This window comes from Perognathus longimembris, chromosome 1 (genome assembly GCF_023159225.1).
Source record: "Perognathus longimembris pacificus isolate PPM17 chromosome 1, ASM2315922v1, whole genome shotgun sequence".
Taxonomy (NCBI): Eukaryota; Metazoa; Chordata; class Mammalia; order Rodentia; family Heteromyidae; genus Perognathus; species Perognathus longimembris.
In genome coordinates, this window is record NC_063161.1 from 129,301,740 (window position 1) to 129,325,105 (window position 23,366).

Consider the following 23,366-nt stretch of genomic DNA (forward strand, 5'->3'; position numbering starts at 1 on the left):
AGGGACTTATTTAGCATGCTACCCTCTCACTTTCTTTCCTTTCCTTTTCTTTTCTCAGATGACTATAGTTGTATGAATTTATTTCTAGGTCCCTTTTTGTATTCCATTGGTCTACGTGGCTGTTTTTGTACCATGAAATTGTTATTGTTGCTCTGTAGTATAATTTGAAATGAAATACTATGATACTTTCTTCTTTTTTGCCAGTTCTGGGGCTTGAACTCAGGGCCTAAGCACTGTCCCTGGCTTCTTTTTCCTCAAGGCTAGCACTCTGCCACTTGAGCCACAGCGCCACTTCTGGCTGTTTTCTGTATGCGTGGTGCTGAGAAATCAAACCCAGGGCTTCATGTATATGAGGCAAGCACTCTTGCCACTAAGCCATATTCCCAGCCCGCGGTCTACTTTTTGAGCCATGCCTGTCATTGGAATTTTCAAGTCTGCACCAATGCATTATGTTCATTTTTCCAGTATGAATGCTGAGGATCTATGGACAAGAGTTCTTGCCACCTCTTAAAGTTTCTTCAGTGTTTTATAGTTTTTGTTATCTCTTACCTTCTTAAGTTTATGACTTTTGATTTTTCCTTTTTGAAATTATTGTGAGTGGGATTTTTTCCCTAATTTTCTAAGTGTAGGTGTGGGTGTGTGGTCCTGTGGCTTGAACTCAGGGCCTGGGCACTTTCCCTGCTCTTCATGTGGTACTGAGGAATCAAACCCAGGGCGCATGCTAGGCAAGCACTCTACCACTGAGCCACCTTCCCAGCCCCCCACCCCCTAATTTATTTTTCAATGAGTTTTTTTTTAAATTGGTATGTAGAAAAGTTGGTGTTTTTTATATGTTGCTTTTGTATTCTGCTTCTCTGAAAGTGTCAGATCTGAGAGTTCTATGGTAGACTCCTACAAATAGGAATAATTTGATTTTTTGCTGATTTGATTTATTCTTGCCTTTGCTTTGGTTAAAAATTCAAGCACAAGGGCTGGGAATATAGCCTAGTGGTAGAGTACTAGCCTTGAGCAAAAGAAGCTCAGGGACAGTGCCCAGGCCCTGAGTTTAAGCCCCAGGACTGGAAAAAAAGAAATAAAGGAAGAAAGGAAGGTTGGTTTTTTTCTTAGTGTAATTTGTGCCTAGTTATTTTTGTATATATCCTTTATTCAGGTATGATCATATGATTCCTAATTTCTTTAAGGATTTATCATAAAGATGTTACATTTTATCAGAGGCCTTTTCTGGATCTATTGAGATAATTATTGTCCTTGATTTTATTCCTGTGTTATATTCTATTTACTGATATGTTGAAACATATCCCTGGAAGGAAACAAACTTGTTTATGGTATGTGGTTTTGTGTGTGTGTGTATGTGTACACACATGTACACACGTATGTGGGAGTGGGAGCACACAGGCAACAGTCCTGGAGCTTGAACTCAGGGCCTGGGCATGCTGGCCCTGAGGTGTTTGTTTTTGCCCATAGCTAGCTAGCACTCTACCACTTAAGCCACACTTGCACTTCTAGCATTTTTGGTGGTAATTAGAGATAGTCTCACAGATTTTCCTTTCCTTACTGACTTTGAACCACAATTCTTAGATCTCACCCTTCTAAGTATCTAGGATTACAAGCACCCTGCTCTGGTGTATGATCTTTTTAATAGCCTCAAACATTATATTTTCCTGCCTCAGTCTCCTGAATGCTAGAATTATGTGTGTGTGCTACCACATCTGGCTTATATATCACTTTTTGGGTATTTATGCAGTGTGATATTTGTGTCTTGTAGAATGGAGATGTATGCATTTCGATTCTTCATCCACCTGTAGATGACCCACAGAGTGGAGAACTCCCCTCAGAAAGGTGGAATCCTACTCAGAATGTGAGGTAAGGTGTTAATACTTTCTTGGTGTTTTGTTCTACTTTGTTTTGCTTTTTGAAACAGTCTTACTGTGTTGCCCAGGCTGACTTTGAACTCCTGCTTTAGCCTCCCAAATGTTTGTGACTAGCCTACCATTCGGGTAATGGATTTTGGAGTCTTAATTCATTGTATTTTTTAACTTGGGTTAAAGGAAGCTTTCTATATTTCAGTGGCATGTTTTTCTTTGGGTGGGGGTATTGGGTTTTTGTTTTTGTTTCTATGTGTGCCTGTAGAGGTTTGAACTCAGGGTCTGACGCTGTCTTTGTGCCTTTTTTTTAACCACTTGAGCCACAGCTCCACTTTTGGCTTTTTTGTGGTTAACTGAGGGTAAGAGTTTTACAGACTTTCCTGCCTGGACTAGCTTTAAATTTCAGCTGGAATAGTTAAGATTATAGGCGTGAGCCACTGGTACCTGGCACTTCAGTTATAGTTTTAAGAAGTATCTGAATTGCTGCATTTATTGAGCATTTAATGCATGTGACTCTCATTTCCTTAAAGTTCACCATGGAGGAAATTTTTGATCTACAATTCTTCCTCTTACATTGTTTAAGTTCAAGTCTGTGATTTCTTTGTTACCCTTCCCCTCCTTTTCCCTGTTCCCTTTCCTTTTCCTTTCCTTTCTCCTTCCCCTTTACCTTTCCCCTCCCCTTTGCCTTTCCCCTTTCTCTTCCCCTTCTTTCCCTCTTGCCCTTTCTCTTCCCTTTCCTTTTGGTATATGTGTCTCTATACAGGACTTAAACTTACAGCCTAGGCACTGTCCCTGAGCTATTTGTTTGTCTCAAGGCCTAGTGCCCTACCACTTGACACTGGAGCCACAGCTCCACTGAATGGCTTTCTTTTTTGGTGGTTAATTGGAGATATGAGACTGAGCTAGCCTCAAATCAGTCTCCTGAGTCACTGGGATTGTAGGTGTGAGTCACTGGTACCCACCTTTTTTCCTTTTTAAAAATTAATATACAGTAGTTGTACAAAGGGGTTCCATTGTAAAATTTCCGCACATGCATACACTATACTAATCTCACACACCCTGTATTATTATTCCCTCTGTCCCACTCCTCCCTTCCCAAAGTAATTTCAGCAGAATTGTTCTGTTTTCATACATGCAAATGAACTCCTTCAACCGTGGTCGCCCTTTTTCATTCCCCTTGTTAGCCCTCCCTCTCAGTGATACACCTTCCCTCAGCAGATGTGAGAATATTGCCTTATTTAGATTCTCACTACTGACTTTTCTTTTCCCTTCCCTTCTTCCTTTCTTTCCTTTCCCGTGTTAGTCCTGGGGCTTGAACTTAGGGCCCAGGCACTGTCCCTGAGTCTTTCTTCTTCTTCTTTTTTTTTTTTTTGCCAGTGCTGGGGCTTGGGACTCAGTTCCTAAGCACTGTCCTGGCTTCTTTTTGCTCAAGGCTAGCACTCTACCACTTGATCCACAGTGCCCCTTCTGACTTTTTCAATATATGTGGTGCTGAGGAATTGAACCCAAGGCTTCATGTATATGAGGTAAACACTCTACCACTAGGCCATATTCCCAGCCCCACTGTCCTGAGCTTTTGTGCTCAAGCATAGAGCTCACTTGAGCTATAGCTTTTTGGTGGTTAATCGGAAAATGAATCCTATGGATTTTTTCTGCTTGGGCTGGCTTTTAACCATGATCCTCAGATCCCAGTCTTCTGGGTAGCTGGGCCTGAACTATTGGCACCTGGATCTCAGTACTTTTTGTAGAAAAATCTTAATCTTTTATAAACTCAATATTTAGTATATACTACTATAACAGTGAAAGTTGTTTAGTTTTTTTGCCAGTCCTGGGTTTGGACTCAGGGCCTGAACACCATCTCTGGCTTCTTTTTGCTTAAGGCTAGCACTCTGCCACTTGAGCCATAGCACCACTTCTGGCCATTTTCTATATGTGTGGTGTTGGGGAATCGAACCCAGGGCTTCATGTATACGAGGCAAGCACTCTTGCCACTAGGCATATTCCCAGCCCCTCTTTGTTTTGTTTTGTTTTGTTTTTTAAAGACAAAGTAGCTATGTAGCCTGGGCTGTCTTCTATACTCCTGCCTCTCAGATTCCTCAGTGCTGGGAATTACAGGTGTGTGCCATTGCATTTGGCAGGGCCATATTTCCAGTAGTAGGTATTGAACTTACTCATAGTCCTACGCATGTTTCTTGTGATGATTTGTAAGACAATTTCTTGTGATTTCTTTGCTTACTCATGTATTGACTGACTTTTTAATTTATCTAGATCAGGAACAGCAAGTGTCCTGTTGTGGGCAGTCATTTGGTTTGACACTGCCAAAGCAACTGCAAGCAGGTCTTGAAATTTAATAAATCTCAGAGCTTTTTTTTCTTTCCCTCCCTCCCTTTCTAACTCCTCTCCTTTTCCTCTCCTCCCACCTCCCCTCCCCTGAGCACTGTTCCAGGCTTCTTTTTGCTCAAGGCTAGCACTCCACCTCTTAAGCCACAGCGCCACTTTCGGGTTTTTTTTTTTTATGTGGTGCTGAGGACTCAAACCCAGGGCTTCATGCATGCTAGGGCAAGCACTCTACCACGGAGCCACATTCTCAGCCCATCTTTTTTTCTTTCTTTCTGTCTGTGTTCAGGTATTGGAGCTTGATCTCAGGTCTAGTTACAATCCCTGGGTTTTTTATTTACTTCTTCATTAAGTTTTTTATGTGAATCAATTTTTCCACAGTACAAAAGACAAATTAGTCAATTATGTCCACTTAGTACACTTCTAAATGTGTGACAAATACTTAGAATGAGATGCAAATTAATTTCTTTCAGTAACACACACTGGCCAACTCTTCTGTGCTAGGATCTTTTTTTTTAATAGCAACGTAAGCATCAATATTAGCTAGCATCACAAATCAAATGGTACTTGGCAGAAAAATGATTCCTCACCCTGATCTAGATATTTAATTGTTTATAGTAATATTTATATGTATATGTATATGTGATAGTCATGCTTCTTAAACAATTATAAAAATTAGCACAGCCCCTGAGTTCAAGCCCCAGGAGTGGCACAAAAAGTGATAAAAAAAAAAAACTATACTGTTACCTATTGTGTAATTTTTAATCTGGGAGTTCAAACCCCATTGTCTTCCCTATTCCCTCCAATAAGTCATTTTTACTTGCCTAGCATTCATAGGCCCTGGTGTTTTATGTTTTATTTTTTGAGCTTGAACTAGGAGCTTTGTTTTCTTCCTTGGCCTTTTCTCTCAAGTCTGGTGCTCTCTTCCACCTGAGCCATACCTCCACCCTCCACTTCCAGCTTTTTATTTTGTGTGTGTGTGTGGTCGGTTAATTGGGAAAATAAGAATCTCATGAATCTCTCTGGAGTTGGTTGGCTACCTACTTAGGAGGCTGAGATCTGAGGATTGTGATCAAAGCTAGCCCAGGCAGGAAAAGTCCATGAAATTCTTATCAGTTAAGCACCAGAAAACCAGAAATGCCACTGTGGCTCAAAATGGTAGATTGCTAGCCTTGAGCAAAAGAGCTCAGGGACAGTGCCCAAGCAAGAATCTCTTAGACTTGTCTCCCCAGGTTGGCTTTGAACTGAGATCCTGAGATAATAAGCCTTCTGAGTAGCCTGGATTATAGGGGTGGGTATACTCAGATGTTGGTGTCTTCAGAATAATAATAGAACCACAAATATCACAAGTGCATTTCTTAGCTGTTATTCTAGCATATATGCATAACAGAGCATAGGTATCAGTTCAGCTCACTATTTACCCTGTTACCATACTTTTATTTATGTTCAATTTCTCTAACTCAGTTTTTGGTTCATTTAGGTAGAACAAACTCACTTTTAATGCTTTGTAATTAAGTCCTAAACCTGTGAATCTTGATTTGGTCTCTTTCTTGATTTCTTTTTTTTTTTTTTTTTTTTTTTTTTGCCAGTCCTGGGGCTTGGACTCAGGGCCTGAGCACTGTCCCTGACTTCTTTTTGCTCAAGGTTAGCACTCTGCCACTTGAGCCACAGCGCCACTTCTGGCCATTTTCTGTATCTGTGGTGCTGGGGAATTGAACCCAGGGCCTCACGTTTACGAGGCAAGCACTCTTGCCACTAGGCCATATCCCCAGCCCTCTTTCTTGATTTCTTTCAGATATTTACCAATACCATATGTATAGCTAGGATTTTCCCTTGTGGTGCAAATTTCTCAAATCTGGTATAAATCTGACTTTAAGAGCCTAAGTGACTATGTATCAGAAGTGCAATAATACAAATATTAAATGATCTACGCAATTTTGCCCTCCATCCATCTATCCATCCATTTATTCATTCAGTACTGGAGTTTGACCTCACACTTCCTAGGCAGGACCTCTATGATTTGAGCTACTCTTCCACTACATTTTCCATTATTTCTTTGATGGTATTAGTTTTGAAGTTGTGTTTTTAGAAATGGCTTCTCTGGCCAGGCACTGGTGCCTCACACCTGTAATCCTAGCTACTCAAGAGGCTGAGATCTGAGAGTCACAGTTCAAAGCCAGCCTGTGCAAAAAAGTCCATGAGACTCTTACCTCCAGTTAACCACCAGAAAACCACAAGTGGAATTGTGGCTCAAAGTGGTAGAGTGCTATTGTTGGGCAAAAGAGCTCCAGGACACTGCCCAGGCCCTGAGTTCCACAACCAACCAAGAAACGAAGAAATAAAATGACTTCTATTTTATGAGTTGTCTATTTAACCAAGCGAGCTTTGGGGACACGAATTATCCTTTCTTTTTTGTTGTTTTTCATTGTAGTCAGACAGTGTGTGCTGTAGCCATTGAGTCACTTAGTAGCTATCTTAGCATTTGGTGCATTTGGAGCTGCAGAATTGCTTGTGTTCAACTCTTTACTTGGCCCCACAACACAAGAGCAGTGATGCTGATGATTTGGATATGCTGGAGAAGCTCTAAAATGCTTCCTTGTAAGAGACAAGGTGGAATACCACGAGATCATTTAAGAAATCACACAACTATTACAATTACTATTACAATTATTAACTATATTGTTATAATTCTGTTAGTAGCTGTTGTAATCTAAACTATACCTAGCTTGTACATTACACTTTGTCCAGTAAATGCTTATGTGTGTATAAGAAAAAATAGTATGAATAGTGTTTGATACTCCGTGATTTCAGGCACATTTTTGGGGGTCTTGGTAACTGTGCCTCACGAATACTGAGGATTACTATACTTAAAAACTGGGGTCATTTGGAAGATGTATTGAAAATTTGGACCAGAAAAAAGAAAAGTGGGCTGTCCTTTTAAGTATGCGCTCTCTCTCTCTCTCTCTCTCTCTCCCCCCCCTCCCCCTCTCCCTCTCTTCCCCCCCTCTCCCTCTCCCTCTCTCTGTCTCCCTCCCTCCTTGAACTCTGGGCCCAGGCCCTGTCCCTGAGTTCTTCAGCTCAAGGCTAGCACTCTAACTACTTGAGCAACAGCGCCACTTCCAGTTTACTGGTGGGTAATTGGAGATAAGAGTCTCATGGGGGCTGGGGATATGGCCTAGTGTCAAGAGTGCTTGCCTTGAATACATGAAGCCCTGGGTTCAATTCCCCAGCACCACATATACAGAAAACGGCCAGAAGTGGCGCTGTGGCTCAAGTGGCAGAGTGCTAGCCTTGAGCAAAAAGAAGCCAGGGACAGTGCTCAGGCCCTGAGTCCAAGGCCCAGGACTGGCAAAAAAAAACAAACAACAACAAGAGTCTCATGGACTTTCCTGCCCAGGCTTGCTTTGAACTGTGATCCTCAGATCTCAGCCTCCTGAGTAGCTAGGACTACAGGTGTGAGCCACCAGTGTCTGGCTTAAGTATGATTTTGGTCCTTATTTTTCAGAGCTAGGTTAGAAGAAGTGGTCGTCTTTTTTTTTTTTTTTTTGCCAGTCCAGGGATTTGAACTCAGGGCCTGGGCACTGTCTCTGAGCTTCTTTTGCTCAAGGCTAGCACTCTATCACTGTGAGCTACAGTGTCACTTCTGGCTTTTTCTATATATGTGGTGCTGAAGAATCTAACCCAGGGCGAACACTCTACCGCTAGGCCATATTCTCAGCCAAATGCTTACTTCTCTTCTGTCAGATACACAGCCTCCAACAAGTTTCATCATTGCATTCCTTCCTAGGTAATATGTCGCTGCTACCCAAAGACATTCAGTATTTACCCCTTCACTTGTATATTAAACATATAGTCTGTCATATGCATTGCAAATTTTAGAGACAGGCCTACTTTTTAACCAGATTTCTTTGACAGAGGATTCTTTTCATGCTAATCTGCCCATCTGAAACTTGGACTTTACATATTGGATCTGAGCAATTTTTTTTTCCACTTGGGCCTGTAAGGTATTTGAGATTTAGGGACATTTCCCAAACCTCACTGCAGATATTTTCTCCCCCTTGCCTTTTTGTTTTTTGATTTAGAGGCTTCACAACTGGGAATAGTTATCTGTGAATCCACCCCTAAGATCTTCATGTGCAGCTCTATAAAATACTTGCTTTGGAAACCTTTTACCTTCTTGGACCTTTTGTCTCTAAGTTCATTAGATATTCTTCATTGTGTTTTGGTGTTTGTGACTTTCTAAAGGGCACATTTTAGTGATGCTTTTTGGAATGTCATCTGCCTGGAATACCTGGTAATGCTCAGAATTCTGAGGAAGTGTCAGGAAAGTATGGTCAAGTGAGTAGATGTGGAATACTTTTCTTCTTGTTTTTGTTTTTAGCTAGTTGCTGTGAAATAAAGTGGTTCATTTGGTGCTTTTTTTTTTTTTTTTGCCAGTCCTGGGGCTTAGACTCAGGGCCTGAGCACTCTCCCTGGCTTCTTTTTGCTCAAGGCTAGCACTCTACCCCTTGAGCCACAGCGCCACTTCTGGCCTTTTGTATATATGTGGTGCTGAGGAATCGAACCCAGGGCTTCATGTGTACTAGGCAAACACTCATGCCACTAGGCCATATTCCCAGCCCCTTAAGACAGATTCTTGATATGTAGCGTAGGCTAGCCTCAAAACTCCTGAGCCTCCTGCCTTTACCTTCCAAGTGCTAGGATTACAGGTGTACGTGACCACACCCAATTTGCAGAAAGGTTTTTTGGTAGGAGCAGGACATACTGGGGTTTGACTTCAGGATTTAGTAGGCAGACACTGTGCTGCAGATTAATTATAATTTACTTCTTGTATTTACTTACAGATCATTTATGACACTAGAATGTTGAGGCAAGATTGTGGTTCAGGCTGGCCTGGCAGAGGGCATGACCTAAGTGGTAGTACACCTGTCTAGCTCTTACAGGGCCCTGAGTTCAAAACTGCCAGTACCACCAAACACATTTTTTTTTTAAACAGTCTGGCTTTGTATATTTAATCTCAGCCCCCGATCCCTACCTTGTATTCTCAGTCAGTAGCAGGTCCAGCACTGTGCAGCAGCACTGTACATTTCTGTGTTTCAGCAGCATAAGGAAAAGCTGTTTGTAATATGTGAAGCAATTAAACTACTATATTTTTCTATTAGATGTTCTGTTTTCTTAGTCATAGCTGGCTTCTTTGTTCTAATACTTTCTTTAAATTACTCTTCCATGTGTTAAGGACAATTATGTAATGAAGACAATGTTTTGTTTATATTTTAAGTAGTTGTACAAAAGGATTTCAGTTCAACATGTTAATGAACACATGAATTAATGAATGTGTTAATGAATTTATGAACACAGTGCACCTTGAATGAGGACAGTTTTAACTGAATCATTTTGTAGTGTTAGTTTTATCTTTGGAAAGAGTATAAATGAGAGATTAAAAGACCCCAAAATGAGAAGGGTCAGTATAGAACACAAAGTCAAAAGTGGTTACACCGTACATGGCATTTCCTTGTGGTATTAGAATTGGGCTTATTTTTCCGTACATCAGCTTACCCAGAGTCTAAATCTGTGTGCGCGTACATGTGTGTGAAGGGAGCTAAACTTATTTATTTTTTAAAAATAAGCCCTTTCTACCGCTCACATGCTGCCTGGAGGGATATATGCATACACATACAAGTTTGGTTTTTGGGTTTGGTTTTTTTTTTTTTTTTTTTTTTTTTTTTGCCAGTCCTGGGGCTTGGACTCAGGGCCTGAGCACTGTCCCTGGCTTCTTTTGGCTCAAGGCTAGCACTCTACCACTTGAGCCACAGTGCCATTTCTGGCTTTTTCTGTATATGTGGTGCTGAGGAATAGAACTCAGGGCTTCATGCATGCTAGGCAAGCACTCTACCACTAAGCCACATTCCCGCCTACACATACAGTTTTAATCCTGAAAAATTGTGAACCTTGCCGACCAAATTAAGATGGTAAATTAAGCTAAGATTTCTATTTCATTTCTGCCCCCTTCTCAAGAACTCACAGGAAGGATTATGTGCACCTTAAAGTTGATGTTACCATTAATTTCTTCTTCCCTCCTCAAAAGAAAATTCCATTTCTACCACTGATTCATTTAGCTTTCTAAAATCATTCTTTTTTGGTTTGGAAGTTGCTATGTTTGTGTACAAGTGTCAAATTTTGTTTTGTACTAGTCAGTGCTGGAGAAATCTTAATTGGTATGTGTACAGGTCTAAATTTTATATTATTTGGAAACTTTGCTTCTTTGAGGTTGGCATCATTGCCGCCTGTTTGGGTAAAAGAGGTATGTGTAGCCTGTGAGGTGACAGTGTGCTGCTGATCTTTCAAGGTCTTTCTCTACCCAGTTCTCAGTACTTGGTATGGTTTGTATAATGTCTCTTACATGTACATCCTGCAGCTGAGTGTCTTTAAATAACACTAATAACACTTTTTTGGGACTGGTTGGGAGAAAAAGAAACCAATAATGTAATTCTGTGTGTGTGCGTGCCTGTGTATGTGTGCATATGTGTGCACATGCTGGTACTGGGGCTTGAACTAGGGGCTGCACATTCTTATTTGGCTTTTTGGTGGTTAATTGGAGATAAGAGTCTCACAGACTTTCCTGCCTAGGCTAGCTGTGATCCTCATTTCTCAGCCTCCTGAGTAGCTAGGATTAGAAGCATGAACCACTGGCACCCAGCTAAGAATTATTCTTAACCTATAGAAGAGGGGAGTGGGTAACAAAGTTTTCTTTGAAAGTGTCCTAGTCATAATCCTGGGTAATCAAATAACAGAAATGCTTTACCACTATTAGGAAAAGGTTTAATTAAATCAAATATCGAATTGCCTAGTTCCTGTCTTTTACTTTTTTGCTTGGAACCATAAGCAAAAAGCAGTTTTGCAAGAACAGTGATGTATAAAACTTCACATCAGGGCTGGGGATATAGCCTAGTGGCAAGAGTGCCTGCCTCGGATACACGAGGCCCTTGGTTCGATTCCCCAGCACCACATATACAGAAAACGGCCAGAAGCGGCGCTGTGGCTCAAGTGGCAGAGTGCTAGCCTTGAGCGGGAAGAAGCCAGGGACAGTGCTCAGGCCCTGAGTCCAAGGCCCAGGACTGGCCAAAAAAAAAAAACTTCACATCAGTGAGAAAAGGTAAAGAAATATAATTCTTCCATCTTTTTTCCCCCCTAACAAACTTTCAGAGGAAAAACATCCATGAGAAGTTTGGAATGTCTTGGAGCTCTTTTCATGCCACAGAGGCCTCTTCCATGGTTCCTTGGAACTTTAGTCTCTTAAGATTGACTGTTTGAAATGCTGAATTTTGTATGGATCTGCTAGATGTGTTAGCACTGGGAAGTCAAGGATGGCATCTCACTTGCTCACCATTGTACATTTGATGTCTTACTTGGTGCCTCTGAAAGACAGTAGGTACTCAGTAAATATTTTTTGTAAAGGTAGATTATTCAGAGATTAGGTCTTTAAAGGCTTTGCCTTTTTCCTCTTGAGAAATGTGTTTTCCTTTGCTTGTAGACATGAAGTACTTAATATTTTTCAGGTGTCTTAAGGGCCCACAATACAAATAGGATAACTGGTGTCATGTTTACCTTCTTCCAAGAGAATATGACCTTAAAACTAAAATATTTTACACTTTTCCTGTTCCACCTAACTTTAAGTAATCTTTTCTTTAATACATGGCACTTGAAAGCTTCTAGATATCTGCTTTCTGCAGAATGGAACATGTAGGCAGTCGAGACAGTGCATTCAAGAATCACTGCATTCTTTGCAATGTGACCTTCATGCCAGATTCATGCATTTGCTCTGCCCTGTCCCCCAGTCAGCAGTTGGTTTCCTTTTGATTGTTGTAGCATAGGCTGGCCTCAAAGTAGTAGTCTTCCTGAAGAGGTTGAATGTGCCGTCATGCCTGGTAAGCACCTTTCCTAGCCTAGACAGCTGAATACTGAAAACAAAATATTATCTAAGCCCTTAAGTTGTATTGGAAAATTTTATATGGATATTCACAACTGATCCTTTCCCCCTATTTTCAGGACTATCCTGTTAAGTGTAATCTCACTGCTTAATGAGCCCAACACCTTCTCCCCAGCCAATGTGGATGCTTCGGTTATGTTCAGGAAATGGAGGGACAGCAAAGGAAAAGACAAAGAATATGCTGAAATCATTAGGTAAGATACTTTGTTTTGTCTTTTATTACTTCATCTTTCTATAGGCCAAAATGTATTCTGCAACCAAGCATTTAAATGAAATTTAAATATCCTGACCACTCCAGGATGACTCCTTTCAGTTATATTTGTAGTATGGAAAAGGAAGATTTCTGCTTGAATCCATGAGCTTGGCTATTGAAGTGACACCCCAAAAATAAGGCCAGATAGATATCCAGTTTCCTAGGAACCAGCACTTCCACATTCTTCTTAGATATCTGTCTATCATATTGTTGGTCCTGGAACTTTGTACTCTGGGCCTGGAGTCTGTCCCTGAGTTCCTTTTGCTCAAGGCTAACACTCTACCACTTGAGCCACAGCACCATTCCAGCCTTTTCTGTGATTAACTGGAGTTCTATGAACTTGCCTGTCTGGGCTGGCTTTGTACCATAATGCTCAGATCTCAGCCTCCTGTTGCTAGGATTACAGGTGTGAGCTACCGAGACCCCAATTTTCTTTTCTTTTCTTTCTTTCTTTTTTTTTTTTTTTTTTGAGACAAAGCCTCATTTGCTGTAACCTAGACTGGCCTTGAACTCATGAGACTCCTATCTTAGTCTCTTGAGTGCTTGCATTATATAGGCTTGCACCACTGCCTGGTTCAATCTTGCAGGATTTCCTTCCTAGCCATTTTAAGAACCCTCTTGGCTTTTGTGTCCATCAAATGTAGTAAACATGTTTATCCAAAGCATCAGACATTGCAGGTATAAATATACCTTATGGAAGAGAGTAATTTTTAATAGTGAAATACCACGACTTAAAGATCCTTTTGGCCATGGTGGCAAGCATCTACTGGGTATCTTCATTGTTAACAATAGTTATGCGGTAAAACTGATGCACAGCAAGAACCAGAATCTACTGGTGTTGGCACATTTCATGTGACCACATATCATTTGACTTTTTGAGTGTTTAGTGTCTCCATCTGTATAAAAGCAAAAAAATTGGGTCAGCTTTTCATTTCCTTGTCAAACACAGTGAGATAGAAGGGTTACATAATGGCTATGAGTTTCAAAGTGTGTTCTCCCCCCCCCCCCCCCCAAATATTTGAACTTGGGGCTTCCTACTTGCTGCCTCTACATTAGAGCCATGCTGTTCTTAGCCCTTTTTTGCTTCGGTTATTTTTCAGATGGGGCTTTTGAGTTTTTGTTCATTCTTGGCTTCAAGCCACATAGCTAAGATTATGGATAGGCACCATTAGATTCAGCTTATTGATTAAGACAGTGGCCTTTCTAATGTTTTAATCAGGTGGGCCTTGAACAGTGATATCTTCATCCTGAAGAGTTGGGGATTACAAGTGTATGCCACTGCAGCTGGCTCCATTCTCCTTAATTCTATATTTTATACCTTAAAATAGAGCCTCTAAATAGTTATAGATGCTAGTGGCTCATGCCTGTAATCCCAGCTACTCAGGAAACTGAGATTTTGAGGATTACAGTTTGAAGGCAGTCTAGGCAGGAAAGTTTGTGAGACTAATCTCCAATAAACCACCAAAAAAGGGCTGGGAATATGGCCTTGTGGTAGAGTGCTTGCCTCGCATACATGAAGCCCTGGGTTTGATTCTTCAACACCACATATGTAGAAAAAGCCAGAAGTAGCACTGTGGTAGAGTGCCAGTAGCCTTGAGCAAAAAGAAGCCAGGGACAATGCTTAGGCCCCTTAGTTCAAGCCCCAGGACTGGCAAAAATAAATAAATAAAATAAACCACCAAAAAAGACAGAAATGGAATGCTAACCTTGAGCATTTTGATTGTTTGTTTTTGCCAGTCCTGGGACTTGAACTTGGGGCCTGGGCACTGTCCCTGAGCTTCTCTTGCTCAAGGCTAGCTCTCTACCACTTGAACCACAGGGGCCACTTCACTTCAGCCTTTTCTGTTTATGTAGTACTGAGGAATTGAATCCAGGGTTTCATGCATGCTAGGCAAGCACTCTACCACTAAACCACATTCCCAGCCTCATGAGCAAAAAAGCTTAAGCACCCAGGTGCTTAACTTCAAGCCTGGACACACAAAAACAAAGTTCCAGTTCAGTTACTATTTTCATAGTGACAACCCTCTCTATAAGTGAGATGGCCGCCATGTAATATGAAACAATAACAAAAAAATACAAGGTCAAGAAATCACGTGTGATTGCTAAATACTACAAATAAGCTGTTGTATGCTTTTTTCTAGTAGGCCTCCTTCCCTAAACCATAGCCTTTGAAGGAAAAAGACCTCAAGAAAAGAGAAAAGGATGGTTGCTAAAATACAGATATGCAAGAAGCCCAGTATTGTCCAAAGTATTATAACTTTGGCGTGTAAGTTGTGTGGTACTTTTTCAGTGAGAGACATTTTCCTTAGGGTAGAAAATGACAAATGTAGTTTTACTGAGTCAAGAGTTAACATTCACATAATAGGGATATCCAAAAGCCATTGGTTCTTAAAGTGGCTAGAACTCAGAAGAAATAGCTGAGGACTTATGATTGAGAACTGTCACTATAAACAGAGTGGTTGGAACCATAAGGTAAGATGTATCAGGAGAATGGTGTGAGAGCAGAGTGAAGCCCTCTGAGCATCAGTATGCAAGGCATGGCAACTTAAGAGTGACAAAAGAGGGTCTTCCCAGGTTAAATAGGGAAACTGATGTTCTTTTTTTTCCTTTTTCTTTTTTCCTCTGTGCTGTTACTGGGGCTTGAACTCAAGGCCTTGCACTCTAATGAGTACAGTTCTTCCTGGACAGTGTCACCCCTTTTACCCTTTCCTTTCCTCCATTTTCTTCCTCCCATTGCTGCCCACTAATTGCATAGTTCAGTTCTTTTATTTCTTTCCCATCATGTGTACTGAATACCATGACTGCATCAGTTTATCATTCGTTCTTTCATTCCTGTGCGCCCCCCCTCCATTGTGCCCTCCTAAAAAAACACAGCAGCAAAAATAAAAACATGTTTCCATTGCCTGGAATTTGTTTTGATAAATAGTATCTTAGATATTCAGAGGTGTTAAGTCTTTAGTTTCCTCCCTAGAGAATCCTCATTTAGTCTGTTTGTATGTTTGTTTGTGTTTTTCTTTAAAGGCCTCGGGCTGGGAAAATAGCCTAGTGGCAAAAGTGCTTGCCTCGTATACATGAGGTCCTGGGTTTGATTCCTCAGCACCACATATATGGAAAAAGCCAGAAGGGGCACTGTGGCTCAAGTTAGTAGAGTGCTAGCCTTGAGCAAAAAGAAGCCAGGGACAGTGCTCAGGCCCTGAGTTCAAGCCCCAGGACTGGCAAAAAAAAAAAAAAAAAAAGATCCTCTATAAGCTATCATGTTGTACTATACAGTTGTGTTTTAGATCTGGCTTCCATATATGAGAGAAAATATGGCTCTGTTTTGGCTCATGATTTTGTTCTAGGTTCATCCATTTCCCTGCAAATGACCTATTATTTCTAATGGATGAGTAAAATTCCATTGTGTTTATGTATATGAGTGAAATTCCATTGTGTATATTCTACTTTTTTTGGTGGGGGGGCAGTCTTAGGGCTTGAACTCTGGGCCTGGGTGTTGTCCCTGGGTTCCTTTTGCTCAAGGCTAGCATTCTACCCCTTGAGCCACAAGTACCACTTCCATCTTTTTCTGTGATTAATTGGAGATAGGAGCCTCCTGGACTTGGTTACTCAGGCTGGCTCCTAACCTGGATCCTCAGATCTTAGCCTCCTGAGTAGCTAGCATTACACAAACCTGAGAGGCATCCAGCGCACCACACTTTTTTGGGGGTGGGGGTGGGGACAGGATTGGGGTTTGTAGGGCATCTGGGCTGTTATTTGTTTCTGCTTTTTAATTTTTTAACTTGGCTATAGTGCAGCAGTAAACATAGATGTGCAAGTGCCTTTACAGTATCCTGGCTTGTGATGTTCTGGTCAGATGCCCAAGAGTAGTACAGCTTGGTCATAGGGAAGTTGTCTATATTTAGGTTTTATTTTTAGGAATCTCCAAACTGCCTTCCAGAATGGTTATACTAGTTTACATTCCCAAAAACAGTGTAATAAATAATAAGGTTCCTTTTTTCCCACATCCCTCCCAGCATTTACTGCTCTTTGAATTCTCAATATTGGCCAATCATACTAGGGTGAAGTAGATGGAGTCTCAGTGCTGTTTTGATTTACATTTCCTTTATGGCCTGAGAAGTTAAACATGTGTTCATTTGCCATTCTTACCTCTTTTTCTGAGAAGTCTTTCTTTAGCTCCTTTGCCCATTTGTTAGCTTTTTTTGGGGGGGGGGGGTGTTAATTTCTTGAGCTCCTTGTATATTTTGGATATTAGGCCTTTGTTGGATGTATTGCTGATAAAGATCTTCTCCCAGTCTGTTGGCTGTCTTACTAGTTTAGTAACTGTGTCCTTTGCGGTGCAGAAGCTTTTTATTTTTATGTAATCCCATTTGTCGAGTCTGACTCTTCAAAAAATTCTTACTCTTACCAAACTTACAAGTCCTAATGTTTCTCCTACTCCCTTGCAGTATTTTCAAAGTTTCAGGTCTGAGGTTGAGGTCTTTGATCCACTTTAAGTTGATATTTGTGCATGGTGACAAACAGGGATCCATTTTAGTTTTCTGCTTATGGGTGCCCAGTTTCCCCAACACTAGTTATTGAAGATGCTATCTTTCTTTTTTACTGTGTATCTGTGGCTCCCTTGTCAAATATCAGGTAAATAAGTATTATACGGCTTTATTTTGGGTCATCTAGTTTGTCCCATTGATCTTCGGCACTGTTTTTGTGCCATTACCAAATGGTTTTCATTATTATAGCTCTGTAGTAGTTTGATACCACTTGCATTGCTCTATTGGCCTAAAATTGATTTGACTATTCACTGTTTTTTGTTGTTCCTAATGAATATTTGGAATTTTTTCTTTGTCAGTGAAGAAGAACATCAACATCATTGGCATTATGGTCATTTTCACAATATTAATTCTACCTATCCATGAACATGGGAGGTCTTTCCATTTCCTGATGTCATCTTTGATTTCTTCATATTGGTTTATTTACTATGCTGGTCCTGGGGCTTGAACTCTGGGCCTGGACACTGTCTCTGAGCTTTTGTGCTCAAGGTTAGTTAGCATTGAACCCCTTTAGCCACAGCTCTATTTCTAGCTCTTTGGTGTTTAATTGGAGATTAGAGCCTCACCGATTTTCCTGCTCAGAGTGGCTTTGAACTGTGGAACTGTGGTCCTCTTCAGAAGGAGCTAGGACTACAGGCATGAGGCACTGGCATCCAGCTCTTCAGATTTTTATAGTTTTTCCTTATAGAGGTGGTGTTTTGGGGTTTTTTTGTCTCTTTTTTGGGGGGCTATTGCAAATTTTTCTTGATTTCCCACTGATTGTAACATTGTTGGAATACAGAAAAGCGTGTGTGTGTTGTGTATTCTGCTGCTTTGCCCAAGTTATTGATCAGCTCTAGGAGCCTGGGCATGAAGTCACTGAGGTCCTTTAGATATAAGATCATGTTGTCTGCAAATAGGGATAGTTTGACTTCTTTTTCCCTATGTGAATCCCTTTTATGTCTTTCTCTTACCCTGTTGCTGTGGCTAGATATTGAAAAGGAGTGAAATGAACATTCTTGCCTTGTTCTTGATTTTAGAGGAAACGGTTTTAGCCTGAAATTGGCCGTTTCTGTAACATACAGCTTTTGTTATGTTGAGGTATATTATTTTCGTTACTAGCTTTTCTTTTCCACAGCTTTGAATATGAATCAGATGTTAGATTTTATTGAAGGCTCTTTCTCATCTATTTAGATAATTATTTGTGATTCTTGGCTTTGGCTCTGTTAATGTGATACATTGTTTATTGATTTACATATATTAAACTAACCTTGCATCTCTGAAATAAAACTTTTGTTGTTGTTGTTGCCGATTCTGTTGGCAAGTATTTTATTAAGGAGCTTTGCATCTGTGTTCATCAGAGATTGATTGGTCTTTTGTCATCGGGTCCCCTCCCTGGTTTGGGATGAGTGTAATGCTGGCTTCATAAAATACGTTTGGTAGGGCTGGGAATGTGGCTTAGTGGTAGAGTGTTTGCTTAGCATGCATGAAGGCCTAGGGTTTGATTCCTCAGTACCTCATAAACAGAAAAAGCCAGAAGTGGTGCTATGGCTCAAGTGGTAGAGTGCTAGCCTTGAGCACAGAGAGGCTTATGAACACTGCCTAGGCCCTGAGTTCAAGCACCAGGACTGGCAGGAAAGAAATGTTTGGTAGCAATCCATTTTTGTCATAGAAATGTTTCAGTAACACTAGTGTATTCAAGGAAACTGATGTTCTAATGTTTTAATTTCTGATTAATTTGGGTAGTACTGAATTCAGCTTTTTTCTCCAATCTTGATGACTCATTTAAAAAAATGCAATTTTATTGCTATTACCAAGGTGATATACAGAAAGATTACCATTTCATAAGTCAGAGTATAATTTGTTTTGGGACAGTGTCACCCCTTCACTTTTCCTGTTTCCTCCTCTTCAAGTTGCATAGTGGTATGGAGGATAATGTGCAGGTTGATGTGACTAGATGGCTACTTGCCACTGAGTTGCCAGTGGAGCTGGAGGTCTAGCTCAGTTATCTAAATGCAGTATCCTCCCACTCAAAAAGTTATCAGGGTAATAAGCCTCTTTTAAATTAACATAAACCAAAGGAGGAAGATCAGGGGAAGAAGTATTAAAATACATTGTGGGCTAGGAATATGGCCTAGTGGAAAGAGTGCTTGCCTCATATACATGAAGCCCTGGGTTCGATTCCCCAGCACCACATGTATAGAAAATAGCCAGAAGTGGTGCTGTGGCTCAAGTGGCAGAGTGCTAGTCTTGAGCAAAAAGAACCCAGGGACAGTGCTCAGGCCCTGAGTTCAAGGCCCAGGACTGGCGGGGGGAAAAAAAAAAAAAAAAAAAAAAGGACCAGGGAAGGGAAAGGGAATATCTAGAGACAGAGGCTAATCAGACAAATGACTCCAGAAGCAATACTTAGAAAACCATTTGGTATAAACCAACTGAACAACTCATGGGGGGAGAGGGAAAGAGAGAAGGGGGAATGAGGGAGGAGGTAATTGTACAAGAAATGTATCCACTGCCTTAAGTATGATACTGTAACCCCTCTGTACATCACTTTGACAATAAATAATTATTTTAAAAATATTTGAAAAAAAAATACATTGGAGAGCTGGGAATGTGGCTTAGTGGTAGAGTGCTTGCCTAGTATGCATGAAGCCTTGGGTTCAGTTCCTCAGCACCACATACACAGAAAAGGATGGAAGTGGTGCTGTGGCTCAAGTGGTAGAGTGCTAGCCTTGAGCAAAAAGAAGCCAGGGACAGTGCTCAGGTCCAGTGTTCAAGCCCCAGGACTTGGTAAAAAAGAAAATAATAATAATATTGGGTTGGCCCCTAGTGGCTCACACGCCTGTAATCCTAGCTATTCAGAGGCTGAGATCAGAGGATCACAGTTGAAAGCCAGCCTGGGCAGGAAAGTCCATGAGACTCTTAGCTTCAATTAACTGCCAGAAAACCGGAAGTGGCTCTGTGCCTCTCAAGTAGTAGAGCGCTAGCCTTGAGATGAAGAGCTCAGGGACAGTACCCAGGACCAGAGTTCAAGCCACATTACTGACCAAAAAAAAGATTGGGCTAGCCAGGTGCCAGAGACTCAAGTCTATAATACTAAGTACTCAGGAGGCTGAGACCTGACAATCACAGTTAGAAGCCAATCCAGGCAGGAAACTATGAGATTCTTTATCTTCAATTAAGTACCAGAAAAGTTAGAAGTAGAAGAAAAAAAGCTCAGGGACAGCACCAGGCTCTTAAGTTTTTAAGGAGGAAAAAGAAAGTTGGGGTATAATTTAGTGGTAGAATGATTGCCTAGAGTACTTGAGGGCCTCTGCGGTTCTATTCCTATACCTCCAAAAAAGTACTAACCTGGGTGGCCTGAATGTGTTGGAATGCAGCATAAATTGTTGGGGATTTTATTCTGCATAATGAAATTGGTGGTGAAATAAAGGGACCCTTCCTCCAAAAACGCAATGTCTATTTTAAGAACCATTGCTTTAAACTTTTCACGTTTCTTTAATTCCCCCCCCCCCCCAATATCATTCGTTAGTGACCATTAAAAGCCTTTGGCTGTTTGTACAAGGAAGCTGTCAGATACTTTTAGGCAGGCAAAGTTTGGAAAGTAGATGGAGAAAGAATCTTGATTAAAGCCAATTATAAAATCACTTTTATGTCATCCTATCTTCAGGAAACAGGTTTCAGCCACAAAGGCCGAAGCAGAAAAAGATGGAGTGAAGGTCCCCACAACTCTGGCAGAATACTGCATCAAAACTAAAGTGCCTTCCAATGACAACAGCTCAGATTTGCTTTATGACGACTTGTATGATGATGACATTGATGATGAAGATGAGGAGGAGGAAGATGCCGACTGTTATGACGATGACGATTCTGGGAATGAGGAGTCGTGACGGGCTCCTTCAGTGGCCCTGTACTGCCCTGCCGTCTCAGGCCAAAGGGAGGGGAGCCAAGTGGGGACCTAGCGGTGGCCCCTCAACAAAAACTCACTCACAGGGGGTGGGGAAAACAAACAGCTCCTGCTGACTCCCCTATGGATCTCAGTTTGCTCCTTTTTATGGACCTTTAATGGAGAGAAAGTAACCCTCCACAGAATGTCTCAACTCTTGCATTCATTATCCTTCCATCACTGTATTGATTTCCCCCCCCCCCCAAAAAAAACCCACCATCATCCAAACTCCCACCTCACTTCATGTCTACAGAATGTTCACAGCAAAACACATTATTTTTTTGATTTTAGATTCCTGAAGAATTAGTTAAAGACATTTAATGTGTTTAAAGCTGGGAACCTCTTGGGAGTTCATAAGTGCTGCATATACTGGGTAGCAAAAGAAAATGGAAAAACAAAAACACAAAACAAAAACTCAAAACTTTTTTTTTGCCAAGGTTTAGCTGCTCATCTACATTAGTGTGCGTGCATATTTGTTCAGACCCATCATAGTACATTTTGTTTCTTTCCCTTCCTTAGGCTGGGTATGGTGGGCATCAGGGACTTTACTTCATGCTAAGCCTGATGAAATGTGCTTCTTCTGCCTCCATGAAATCATCCTAACATGGTGGCCTCAGTTACTCTGAGGAGAGAAATCAGATTTTGTTTTTTGAAATCAATTGGGATCTAAAGCCTGAAATAAATATTCATACTTTACATAGACCTGAGCACTTGGTTGCTATTTATTTTAAAGGCAGGGTTATTTTTATCCCCACCAGGGAGTGGGCAAATGGGGAGGAAAATGGGTGGATTTTTAGTGATGAGGACAAAGTGTTTTAAAAATTAAAAAAAAAAAAAATCACACCAGTTTTGGTTGATGCTACTGAGGGAAAAAGTTAAAGCTATTTACTGGTGGCCACAACTGGGAGAGAAAACATCTGTTTATGTATTTAACTTGGCCTTCCCCTCAAAGATTTCATTCTCACCATGAGGTTTTGTTGTTGTTACTGTTATTTAAGTAGCCACTTTTAACTACTCAGTATTAATCCTAGGTGCATGTGTTAAGATTTTGGTTTTCATTGAGCTGCTTATAGCGATAAATGTGGATGTGTGTTAAGACATGAGTGGTTCTTGCTTTCTTCTTGGATGTGATCTGGACTTTTTCTTTCAATGTACTTTGGCTGTGGAGTACAAGCAGAAATTGTGCATGGAGCTTCCCCTGGGCTTTGCTTTTCTGGTAGGGCTCAGGGAGTTGACTGCTGGCAGTTTGCAGCCCAGGCAAGGCTTGAGTTTTTTGACCATGCAATTGCAGCTTTGTTTCCCAGGTCTTAATCAAATGTTGCTTCAATCAAGATTGAGATCCAATAGCCTTCACAACATCCAGGGACTTCAGAATTTGAAGGTGATTTTCATTACTAGGGTATGCGAGTTCATACTGTTCTTTGGGGAAAACCTCTATAATGCAAAATCAGATTTCAGAAGGAAAACACAGCAAGGACTGCAGCCCTATGTAAGATCCCTATGCACCAGTATCATCTCCTTTTTTCTTCAGATCATAGTTCAGAAAGAACCAAAGGGCAGATTAGGGACAGGAATAGGTGGATCCTAGGATGTCCAGAGTAGATGATCCTTACTTCCGTAGCTCCTCCTTCCTTTCTGATCTCAGGGTTTTCATTCACTCTTCAAACTCTCCCAAACATATGCTATTTCCCAGAAGCCCTCTCTAGCCTCTAAAGCTTGGTTTTTATTAAATGGGAATGTTTTAACATGTTACGATTCTTAAGGGACACTGCTGAGCCTGGTCCCAGAATTGCTGTTTAATCCCCACAGAGCTGCTCTTTGTGCCCTTGATTCCAGATTCAAGGAACAGAGCAGCTGTGCAGGAGTGCAACCTCTCCTAGAAGGATATTAGAACTAGCTTGTTGCTCCCTACACTTTGAGTAATGCTTCCAGATAACATAACCTGCAAACCTAGAGCCAAAGCCTCTCAATGCTCTGATTTACCTCCCCACCCCACAAGTTTACAGCCAGTAGGTTGGTCTCATTCTCATAGAGCTCTAACATTCACCCTTCTGTTCACCTTACTGCTGAAACGTCTTACTCCCAGGTCAGCCCAGGCACCTCGGCGTTTTGGGAGGTGCTGTGATGTTCAGCTGTCCAATTAGGCCCTGTTTAGCATGTGTTGCATGTTGACTCAGGGAGCCAGAGAGCCAAGTGGAAGTTGTACCTCTCAGCACTTCTTGGTGGTACTGTTGTTGGCTGGGTTTGCCTCTGATGATACAACCAGTTCTAGGAGACTGGGGTGTGCTGACTTGTTGGCAAGTAGACATTCTGGTAGTTTAGACTGAGTTATAAAACCCAGATGATGCTGGTTCCAGACTTGTCCCTGAGAACATATCCTGTGGAAAAATACTTGAGTATGTTTTCTCTTTGGGAGAGTGGATGGGAGTCTCAGGCTCATGCCATAACCTTGTGAGTACAC

The 23,366-nt window shown here is 41.2% G+C and overlaps 1 protein-coding gene across 1 annotated transcript in view; it reads left to right on the plus strand.

Moving 5' to 3' along the window:
* Positions 1-21,612, plus strand: part of Ube2r2 (ubiquitin conjugating enzyme E2 R2) — a 64,997-nt gene extending 43,385 nt beyond the window's left edge. The window contains exons 3-5 of the mRNA XM_048363681.1: positions 1,766-1,863; positions 12,249-12,383; positions 20,630-21,612. Of these exons, the coding sequence (XP_048219638.1) occupies positions 1,766-1,863; positions 12,249-12,383; positions 20,630-20,849 (453 nt within the window). The 3' untranslated portion in view covers positions 20,850-21,612. The remainder of the gene's footprint in view (positions 1-1,765; positions 1,864-12,248; positions 12,384-20,629) is intronic.
* Positions 21,613-23,366: the final 1,754 nt, after the last annotated feature.